The sequence below is a fragment of the Chiloscyllium plagiosum genome, chromosome 31 (genome assembly GCF_004010195.1).
Source record: "Chiloscyllium plagiosum isolate BGI_BamShark_2017 chromosome 31, ASM401019v2, whole genome shotgun sequence".
Lineage (NCBI taxonomy): Eukaryota > Metazoa > Chordata > Chondrichthyes > Orectolobiformes > Hemiscylliidae > Chiloscyllium > Chiloscyllium plagiosum.
Genome location: NC_057740.1, coordinates 41,072,129 through 41,083,654, shown reverse-complemented (window position 1 = coordinate 41,083,654; position 11,526 = coordinate 41,072,129). Strand labels below are relative to the sequence as shown.

General features: G+C 43.8%; 1 protein-coding gene across 2 annotated transcripts in view; it reads left to right on the top strand.

The window, feature by feature from the left end:
• Positions 1–10,630, top strand: part of LOC122565477 (ras-related protein Rab-3A) — a 16,509-nt gene extending 5,879 nt beyond the window's left edge. For both annotated transcript variants that reach the window (XM_043721486.1, XM_043721487.1), the window contains exons 2-5: positions 2,458–2,685; positions 3,378–3,496; positions 5,867–5,991; positions 7,141–10,630. In XM_043721486.1, the coding sequence (XP_043577421.1) occupies positions 2,458–2,685; positions 3,378–3,496; positions 5,867–5,991; positions 7,141–7,331 (663 nt within the window). In that variant the 3' untranslated portion in view covers positions 7,332–10,630. The remainder of the gene's footprint in view (positions 1–2,457; positions 2,686–3,377; positions 3,497–5,866; positions 5,992–7,140) is intronic.
• The last annotated feature ends 896 nt before the right edge of the window (positions 10,631–11,526 follow it).

Genomic DNA, 11,526 nt, shown 5'->3' with positions numbered 1-11,526 from the left:
AGCTTTCCAGTCCTGTGCCAATGGAGTGCCATGTAGTAAATTAAAAAGGGTGTTGTCTCAATTTCCTGGTAAATATTCTTTGCCAAACCAGTACCATCACTAAAAGAATAATCCTTCGCGTGATAAATACCTCAATACTTTAGAATGTAAACCAGTTACACATAACTGAGAAATAGTGACAGAAAGGTTTTTTGAGTGGCAGTGATGATGTTGACGCAATGAGATTAGATTCCCTACAGTGTGGAAACAGGCCCTTTGGCACAACCAGTCCACACCAACCTTCCAAAGAGTAACCCACCCACACCCATTTTCCCTCTGACTAATGTACCTAGCACTATGGGCAATTTAGCATGGCCAATTCACCTGACCAGCACATCTTTGGACTGTGGGAGGAAACCGGGGCACCCAGAGGAAACCCAGACACTGGGAGAATGTGCAAATTCCACATAGACAGTCACCCAAGGCTGGAATCAAACCTGGGATCCTGGTGCTGTGAGGCAGCAGTGCTAACCACTGAGCCACCATGCCGTCAATGAGTTAACATGGTAGAGAGCAGAGTAGCTTTCTATCTGTCAGTTCTCCCAAATCCAACTGATACAGTAAAATGAGAGAGTGTTCCTCCAGGACCGAGGGTGCTACATGGACAGCACAACCTACGTGATCATACACGGCATAAAGAGTGCAAGGGACAAGCAAACATCTGTTGGTATTAGTCATACAAACTTCTGGAAAGTCTTTGATACCATGTCTGAAATGAGACTGAGAACGAAAGTTGACTCCCATGGAATTGAAGACAAATTATTGACCAAGTTAGGAAATTGCTGAATAACAGGAGACAGAGGGCAGGGTTAATGGTTAGGTATTGAATTGACAGGAAGTGATTGATGTTCCACAAAGATCTGTGTTAGTGGCTCAACTATTGACATTTTTTGAATGACTTAGAGACAAAAAAGCACATGCTCAAATTGAACAATGGCATAAAGGTTAACGGCATTGTAGACTGACTGTGTCAAAGGCAGCATAAGATCAGAGATATCGATTGTGTTAATGCACTGGCAAAACCACAGCAATTTCAGTGTCGAGAAGTGAGAGATGGACCGCTTTAGACCTTATGAAAAAGACTTTCTAAGTAGTGTAAAAATAGAAGCATTGGAGGCTCAAATTTACTGTGCATGTGTATGTGAGTGTGTGTGTGCGCGTGTGCGTGTCTGTGTTTGTATTTAGTCCAGTCCAGAGATCATCAACAGATCGTGCAGAGGTACCACAAATTAACAAAAACCCAGTTGAATGCTTGCCTTTCTGTCCAGCGAACTGGAATACAAGGGGTTTGAAATCATGCTGCAAAGCCCTGGGTAGATCACATCTGGACTTCAACACACCTCAGTAAAATGTCACTTGGAGTGAAGCATAGATTTTCCAGGACAATACCTCTTTCTCTTGGGGACTGCACGTAGAAATTAGACTTAGGCCAGAAACTGTAAAGGTCAAACAATGGTACAATTGAAGATGTCAAGTCAGTAAGGGAAACAGGCTGGGGTAGGTTTTTCCTTATTCATTTACAGGATGAGGGCATCACTGGCTAGGCCAGCATTTATTGCCCATCCCTAATTGCCCAGAGGGCAGTTAAGAGTCAATCACATGGTTGTGAGTCTGGAGTCACATGTAGGACAGACACAGATGGTGATTTCCTTCCTGAAAGGATAGTAGTGAACTAGGTAGGTTTTTCCCAACATCAACAATAATTTCGTTGTCATCATTAGACTCTCAATTGAATTCAAATTCCACCACCTGCCATGGGTGGGATTGAAACTCAGGTTCCCAGAACATTATCTGGGTCGCTGGATTAGCAGTCCAATGATAATACCACTAGGCCGATCTTTTCCCAGGAGGTAGATGGAGAAAAGCTACTTCGACTGGTTGGGGCATCTAGGACTAGGGATGGGGTGAGTTGGGAGGATGGAAGACAAAGTCTCAAAATTTGTAGTGAGATGTGACTACATGTCTCCATGCAAAGGGTGGTAAGAATTTGAAAGTCTCTTCCACAAACAACAATGGATGCTGGATCAATTCTTAGTTTTCAATCCGCGATCGATGGATTTTAAATATTCAAAAACCCTAAGGAATTTGTGACATTAGTGAGTATATGATACTAGATCACAGAATCTCATTGAATAGAGGAACAGACTTGAGGGGTTAAATGGGTGTTCTTGTGTTTGTGTGTACTAGCCTAGGCTAGTTGGGCCAAATGGCCTGTTGGTGTGGTGTGTATGCTGGGAATCCTGTCAGTAGGATCCAGCATTGCAGCACTGCCTCTTGCCCTTGGCTCCGTAGAACCTGTGTGTGTAATTCACCGTGCAAGAGATGTTTCAGGTTGATTCTGAGAGCAATGAGAAGTGAGAAGTCCAAATGATTTAGCTGCACGGATGTGGCTAAGGAGAATAATTCTGCTTTATGTAGATGGCTTCGGCTACAGATCCACGCTTTGGACAGAAAGAATCTGCAGATCAGAACTTTGATTACATGTTCAAGATCCTGATCATTGGGAACAGCAGTGTTGGTAAAACGTCATTCCTGTTTCGATATGCTGATGATTCCTTCACTCCAGCATTTGTCAGTACAGTTGGAATTGACTTCAAAGTGAAGACTATTTACAGGAATGAAAAGAGGATTAAGCTGCAGATCTGGGTGAGTGGTTACATTTACCTTTCTGCCTTTATTATCACAGCTCACCCTCCAACTACCACAATCACCATAACATCCTCCAACCATTGAAACAACTGAAAACTCTGGACTCCTTCAATCATGTGACAGTGCATCCTCTAATTCCTTCACTTCACCAATGACTGCAATTCCCTCCTAAAATATTTCCATTTATTTCTTCCCTTTAACAAATTCCTTAAAACTTGCCTCTTTGATCAAGCTTTCAGACACTTATTCTGATATCTCCATCTTTGTCTCCAATGTGTGTTGTGTTTGCTTGATAAACGTCCCAAAGCACTTAGCCAGATGTTTAACTACTTTGAAAATGTAAGTGGAATACAAGTCGCTGTTGTTAATAAACCAGTAACTGAGCAAATGAAGGGACTGAGCCGAAGTAGGAGCAGGTCATTGCAGATGCTGGAATCTGGACTGAAAACAAAAGATGCTGGAGATCCCAGCGGGTCAAGCAGCATCCGTGGAGAGAGAGCAAGGTAACATTTTGAGTCTAGATGACTCTTCTTCAGAACTGGGTTCAGTTCCTGTGTCAGAGCTCTGATGGAGAGTCATCTAGACTCAAAACTGGACTGTCTCCAAGGATGCTGCCTGACCCGCTGTGATTTCCAGCTTCCTTTTGCTCGGAGGGAATAATGAATGTTCTTCTGCTTTTTCTCCTTCAGGACACAGCTGGTCAGGAGCGATACAGAACCATCACCACAGCTTATTATCGTGGTGCAATGGGCTTTATCTTGATGTATGACATTACTAACGAAGAATCCTTCAATGCTGTCCAGGACTGGTATGTAATTTGTGGTTCAAGGTGAATTATGTAAGTCCTAGTATCTTCCAGTGCAGGAAGAGACCATTCGGCCCCTCCTGAGTCTGCCAACTCTTTGAAAAAGCTACCTCCAATTAATCTTGCTCTCCTTTTCCTTCCTGTAGCCATGTAATTTTCTTTCCTTTGAACATTTATGCCCTTTTCCTTTGGAAAGTTAAGATTGAATCTGCTCCCACTGCACTTTCAGGCAGTGAATTCCAATCACAGCGGGTGAAAGGTAAAGCTGCCATTGACCCAATCTCTCATTAGGGAGACACAACTGGTTTAACCTGAGGGTCATTGTGTGTCAGGGGAGGGGAGAGGTTGAGAATGAGAGCCCTTCATGGTAACCTCAGCAGCTACAGGAATTTGAAGCCATACTGTTGGCATCACTCTGTATTGAAGCCGGCCATCCAGCTAACTGTGCCACTGGGCCCATGTTTAATCCCCTTTACCAAGGATCTCTGTGCACAAGGTGTCTGCTCCTAAAAGAGGCTGTTTCCATGGTGACAAAGCATAAATGAGTAGCAATAGTAAAAGAAAGAACTTGCACTTCTGTAACACCCAAAGGTTTAGAGGGATATGGTCCAAACGCAGGTAAATGGGACCAGTTCAGTTTAGGAAACCTGGTCGACATGGACGAGTTGGGCCGAAGGGTCTTTTACCATGCTGTAAGACTCAATGGCTCTTCCACAATGTCAGGATGTCCCAAAGAACTTTATCACCAAAGAGGTACATTTAAAAATGTAGTCAGTGTTATAATGAGAAATGTGGTGACCAGTTTACATGTCACACTCCAACAAACAGCCATCTATCAAATGACAGGACAGTCTGAATTAGTCATATGGGTTGAGAAATAAATATAAGACACCAGAGAAGTCTCTCTGAATGGGATCCTGCTGTGCATAAGTTGACTGCACCGTTGCCTACATTACAACAGTGACAGCACGGCATTGGCTGTAAGCACTTTAGGATATGTCGAGGTTGTGGAAAATGACAGTAGAAAATTTCTTTCTAAATGATTAAAGATATTTATAAACAAATCTCTGGTATCCCATTAGCTGGTCCCCTTAATTGAACAATTAATACCAAGGATGGATAATTTTAAGGTGAAGAAGAGGAGGTTTAGAGGGATTTGAGGAAAGTGGTGAGGGTCTGGAATGCACTGCCTGCGAGAATAGTTGTTAGAGTCAGCGTTATAAAGCACGGAAACAGACCTTTTGGTCCAACCCGTCCATGCCAGCCAAGTTTCCCAAACTAAACTAGTTCGCCTTTCCTGTCATTGATCCATATCCCTCTAAACCTTTCTTATTCATGTACCTGGTCAAACTTCTTTTAAATGTTGTATCAGCATCTACCACTTCCTCTGGAAGTTCATTCCACATACAAACCATCCTCTGTGTGAAAGAGTTGCCGTTCAGGTCCCTTTTGAATCTTTCCCCTCTCACCCTTAAGGACATGCCCTCTAGTTTTGAATTCCCCTACCATGGGGAAAAGACCTTTTGCTATTCACCTTATCCATACCCCGTATCACTTTATAAACCTCTGCAAGGTCACCCCTCAACCTCCCATGTTCCAGTGAAAAAAGTCCCAGCCTATCCTTATAACTGAACCTTCCTGCTGCCGCAAAACCTCGATTATCCAAACACCTCAGTCGGGGAGTATTTTGTTCGGATAATCGAATGTTCAGATAATCGAATGGCAGATAACACAGTTTAGCCAAGCATCAGGACCTTGCGATCTAGTTTGGATAATCGAATGCCGGATAATCGAGGTTCCTCTGTATATCGTTTCTGAACCCTCTCCAACCTAATATCCCTCCTAAAGCAGGGCAACCAGAACTGGACACCGTACTCTAAAAGTGGCCTCACCAACGTCCTGTACAACCTCAAGCTGAGGTGGGGAAACTCTCAATCACTTTTTTAAAAATGTACTTGGATGAGCACTTGAAATGCCATAACACTGAAGACTATGGAGCTAATGAGGATTTTGAGAAGCTTTAGTCAGTGTAGATTTGATGGGTCAGAGGGTCTCTTGTGTCCTGTATGATTCTAGTATCCACCCCATGACTCTTTGCTATTGATGGTAAACTGGTTAACCCTGTGAAGGGACCTTCCTCAAGAACAATTACAACATTTAAAAAACATCTGGATGGGTATATGAATAGGAAGGTTTTGGACGGATAAGGGCCAAGTGCTGGCAAATGGGACTGAATTAATTTAGGATATCTGGTTGGCATGGACGAGGTGGACCGAAGGGTCTGTTTCCATACTGTACATGTCTAGGGCTGTAACCTGTTGACTGTTTTTGCTCCTCCAGCATGTTAATTGCTTTGATCTCTGTCTCTCACAGGTCAACCCAAATTAAGACCTACTCATGGGACAATGCTCAGGTCTTACTGGTTGGAAATAAGTGTGACATGGAGGATGAGCGGGTAGTTTTAGCGGAGGGAGGGAAGCAGTTGGCTGATCACCTAGGTAAGACCACCAATAGAAATGCTGTTACTATACAAGGTTCTGATCAGATCCTACCAACAACAACAACTTGTATTTCTATAGAACCTGTGTCAAAGAGTCCCAAGATGCTTCGCATAAAAAATCTCCCACAAAACCTACCATGCACATTGTTAGGGCTGACAAATATAAGGCTGATTGATTGATGAAGGAGGTAGGTTTTTAAGGAGTGTCAGAGTAGATTTAGATTTAGGTTTTATTGCCACGTGCACTTAAGTACAAGAGTACAGTGAAAATTGTACAATGTCACCATTCCCAGTGTCCTTGTTGGTACATAGGTACCAAGGTCCAAAAAATAAAAAATTAAAGAAATAAGTTTTAAAAAGTCCATCACTACAGTTCTTTTTAGTATAAAGTAGAAAAACTAAAATAAACTTAGAAGTTAAACATTACACTCCTAAAGTGAGGTTGTGGGGGGGGGGGGGGGGGCGTGGGGGAAGTTGTAAGGAGGGACTGCCAGACTCTTGGCTCTGAGGCAGTGGTCATAGCCTCCAGGAACACGGAAACCGGATCAGAATCGGAGGAGTGCAGAAATCCCAGAGGTTTGCCGAGCTCGAGGCGATTGCAGGGTCAGGGAGAGGTGAGACTGCGGAAGAGTTTGAAAATGAACATGAGAATGTTAGAATCGATTACAGTTTGAGGTATTACTGGGCGAGGAGCCAGTGTAGGTTGAAGGGGTGGGGCTTTCTGGTGGGTGAGTTGGACTTGGTGAAGGTGAGGATCTAGATGGTGCAGGAACTGTGATTTTGCACAAATTTGAGTTTGTGTACAGTCCAGGGCAATTTGATAACAGGGGAATGTTAACACCTTTGGAGAGAGAGCTGAACATATGAAAATTATTCCAGATTTCAGGAAGCTACAAGGCCAGCTGTGAATAAGATAAAGTCAGAAGTCACACGATTCCAGGTTATAGTCCAACAGGTTTACTTGAAATCACAACATCAGGTCACTTCACCTACCTTTTTAAGAGTAGTTAATTGACCGTAACGCGCTTTGAGACTTCCTGAGCATGCTGCTCTTTACCTGTTTCCTCTCGCTCCCCTGTTGTCACTCACTGAGTTTTGATGGGGACTTACTGCCTGCTGTAGCTTTACTTTTCTCTTTGGATTACAGGGTTTGAGTTCTTTGAAGCCAGCGCCAAGGACAACATCAACGTCAAGCAAACATTTGAGCGCCTGGTGGACATCATTTGTGAAAAGATGTCGGAGAGCTTAGACACAGCAGACCCTGCTGTGTCCGGAACCAAGCAGGGGACACAGCTGAATGAGCAGCCAGCACCCCCTCACCAGGACTGTGGCTGTTAGACACACACCCCAGGAAACAAGCCCCAACACCTCCCTTTATTTCACGTTTTCCTCTTTATCTCTGTGTCTCTGTCTATACACCCCTTCCCCACCACCTTCCAGCCCTACCCTCCTCCCTCTCCCTTTGAGAAAAAAACAAGAAGGTGTGTGCACACAACCAAATGGACAGAAATGTTAAGGGCCAGAGGATGATATGTGATATCCTTATGATTTAATCCTAAAACAGAAACAACAAATAGAACAGCCTGAGGTGTGATTGGAACGCACAGGTATGTGAAACATTTAAAACTCATCCAGTATTGTTCTGTTTCTCATACCCGCCCCCTCCTTCCTGCCCACACCCAGACAGACCCTGGTTATAACAATGGTGAACTAGAGCATCTGTGACAATCATTATTTGGTTTACAAAGGGTTGGTTAGAAAGCTATCTGCTTCTCTACCCTTCCCTGCACCTTAGCTCCCTGACACTGTTCTATTTGAGGAGGAAGGTAAAGTATTTTTGCAATGCATATTTATTCTCATGTGTGAAAACTAACCTTGTGCCATCTCTGATACACCTTGAGTCTGTGAATCCATGTGATGCCCACACGTGTCTCTGTATATCTCAGTGTTTGTGTCTCTCTCACATTCTCCTGCGTTTCTCCTTTATTGTAGCTCTTCATTTTTCACAAATATATCACTGTCACTGAACTGTAAGTACGTGCACACACACAAAACCACAACAAGATTCTGCCTTTGACCAGTTGCCACAGATATTTGGATAGAGGTGACTTACTTATTACAGTACATGAGCCAGCCTTAAAGCACACAGCACTGCATCCTTACCAACCAACACCACAATGCCACCCTTGCCAATCAGCATGGACTTTCCTGCACATCTTGGTAAGACTGTAACAACAAACACAAATTGGCTTTGTTTCTAGAAAAATAGAACTGAAAAGCAGAGTTGTTACATTAACCCAGATAGAACATTAGTTAAACTGCACCCACAGTACCAGACACTACACAACAAGAAGGATATAGAGGCACAGGAAAGGGTACAACAAGGTTTAGAAAATGGAACCTGTACTGAGAGGATACACTGCCTGGAAAGGCTGAACTGATTGGTCACAGCTTTTCATCTCTAGAAAAATGAAGGTTTTGGATAAAGGGGTAACAATGGGGTCTTTAAATTTCTGAATGGATTAGGCTCAGGTTGTGGGACAGGGTCCTAGGACAGGGCCTCAGGGAGCGTGTGTGTGTGCGTGCGTGCGTGTGTGTGTGTGTGCGTGCACGGCCAGGTGCTGGCCAGGAACAGCAGAAAGGCCTGTGATTTCTGAGAGAATGTTCCTACTTATAGGGGGCGCCAGATACAAGTGGTCTTGGTAGAATATTGTCAGAATTGAATCAGGAATTCTGGAGAAACCTCCTTATCCAGAGTGTGATTGAGTGGAGAAACCACTTCCGTGAGTGCAGTTGATGCAAATAGTGTTCAAGGAAAAGTAGATAAATGCATGAGAGTGTGTGGCATAGAACGATGGACTAAGGTGCAAGAGCTCATGGAACATAGGCACCAGCATGGATTAGTTGGGCTGAATGGCCTATTTCTGGGCAACACATTCCATGTAAGCAGTTCGGCCCTCCAAGGTACAGGTCACTTTCTGGAGTGATCCTCCTCCTTTGTGCTAATTCAACTGAAGGCAGTGGGTCACCCTGTTCCCTTGGTGACATTTGAAACTTCATTCTCAGGCGATGACCTTTGTAGACAAGCCCAGGGTTCACTGCCCATGCACCTGGCTGTCACCATGTCAACAATATGGCTTCCTGGGCCACATCAGCCCCTCTCTATAGTCATGTAAGAATCTGAACATAAAGACCAGGGTTAGCACAAGCAGCAAGAACCTAACTGATTTCCAGTGTCCCATTAATGGCAAACAGCTGCCATTCTTCCCCACACTGGTCCTACACGGGACTCCAATTCCACAGTCAGTCTGGTTGGCACTGAACTGCCCTATGATGAGACTGAAAAAAAACGGTGTTAGCGCAGCTCCATGTACTGTCGGAGAGATTAACCTGTATCACATAGTAAACTGTACTCTCTAGTACCTCACCATTAACTTATAAACCATACCTCACCATAGTACCACCCCTCTGATAAAACAAGGGGACAGATTGGCTGATAAAATGGCATTCAGTGTTAATTATTAATAAGATCATAAGATGTAGGAACAGAATTAGGCCTCTCAGCCCATTGAGTCAGGCTGATATGTTTCTCAACCCCATTATTCTGACTTATCTTCATAACCGTTACTAACCAAGAACCTATCTCTGTCTTAAATACACTCAATGACTTGGCCTCCACAGCCCTCTGTGACAATGAGTTCCACAGATTCATCACCACCTGGCTGAAGAAATTCCCTCTTATGTCAGTTCGAACAGGATTTCCCTTCACTCTAAGGCTGTGCCCTCAGGTTCTAGTCCTAAGTAGCATGTTTAAACAAAAGCACCACAATCCTATCACAATTGTGTTCAGTCATTGGCCTGTCAATCCAATGTCTCCATTTGTTCAGCTCTGATACTAGCCACTGCTGTGGGATCCTTGTGCTGTACTGCAAGGGTTTAGAGCCTTGAGGTCAACTGACCTTTCTGATAAAGGTAAAGATGTTGGTGCTATGTCTGCATAATGCTTGCTCTGATGTTACAGGCTGTGTGTGAAGTTTATGTTGTCGAGCAGTCAACATTCACTTCTGTCGGTAGCCATCTTTGATATCTAAATTGTTAGCTCACCCCTCTGCCTTCCCCGGCCCCTGCCAAAACCATGCCATACCCTCGCTCTCTTTGCTCCAGAGAGTGTGGTGGAAACAGTGAGGGATGTGACTCCAGGAGCTATTTCCCATGGTCACATAGCCCAGTGCTTGGACATTTGCCACAGGTCAGCCTCAAGTCAACTTTACCCTCCATTCATAATCCAGTTTGTCCCTCTGAGCCACACTCCAATTATCAGAAAAACCCAATAGATTTGCACGCAATCTTTCAGATAAAACCTGCTGTCCTTATCTGGTCTGTGCCTTCAGGTCCAGTCCAAAACCAACCCAGTTTAAATAATCATAGAGTCATAGAGGTGTGCAGAATGGAGATAGACCCTTCAGTCCAACCCATTCATGCCAACCAGATCTCTGAAATTAATCTAGTCCCACTGGCAGCATTTGGCCTATTTCCTTCTAAACCCTACCTCTTCATATGCCCAGATGCCTTTTAAATGTTGTAATAGTACCAGCCTGCACCACCTCCTCTGGCAGGTCATTCCACACATGCATCACCCTATGTGTGAAACATTTGCCCTTTAGGTCCCTTTTAAATCTTTCCCCTCTCACCTTAAATCTATGCCCTTAGTTCTGGATTCCCCTCCTCTGGTGAAAAGACCTTGGCTATTCACCTTATCTATGTCCCTCATGATTTTATAAACCTCCATCAGGTCACCTCTCAGCCTCTGATGCTCCAGGGACAACAGCCCCAGCCCATTCAGCCTCTTCCTTATAGCTGAAACCCTCCAACCCTGGCAACATCCTTGTAAATTATTGACACTTAACCGCACTCAAGTTGTAAACTGATACAAAATGTACGGCCACCACCTGCCCCGGCTTTCCGAGACACAGGTAATAAATGCCGGCCTTGCCAGCCGAGCCTGAGAATGAACTTTTAATAATTGGAGTGAAGCATTTCTTAACCCTCTCTCCTGGTAAATTAAATCAAGCCTCACCCGAGAAGTGGAAACACCAGGAATTGGAATCTGAGGCGGTGGTCTGTGTTTGATTTAATATTCTCACTGGTTGATCGTGGCCCCAGTTTTTCTCTGAGTTGCACTGGAGGAGGGAAGTTGTCACATAGCATGTCACACCTTATGAACAAGAAGTGCGGAAAAATCGGGGGAGAAGAGCTCTATATATAAGGTCTTCCTTATTGTACATAAGTGTAAATAGCCAGATTATTAGTCAGTGTGAGCTTGTATTGTCTAGTAGGTGTCTAAATATCCTCAGCACAACGTTGCACCATTTTATTAGCTTGTGACTGCTTTTTCCTTTAAAGCACTGAGTTAACTGTACAATTCTTTTTCTTAAAGAAAACTATTGAAAAGCAATATAGAAGTTTTGAAATGGGCTTTATGTAAAGTGTATGTGTGTGTGTAAAAGAAGAAAATGAATCCCAATAAATTCAA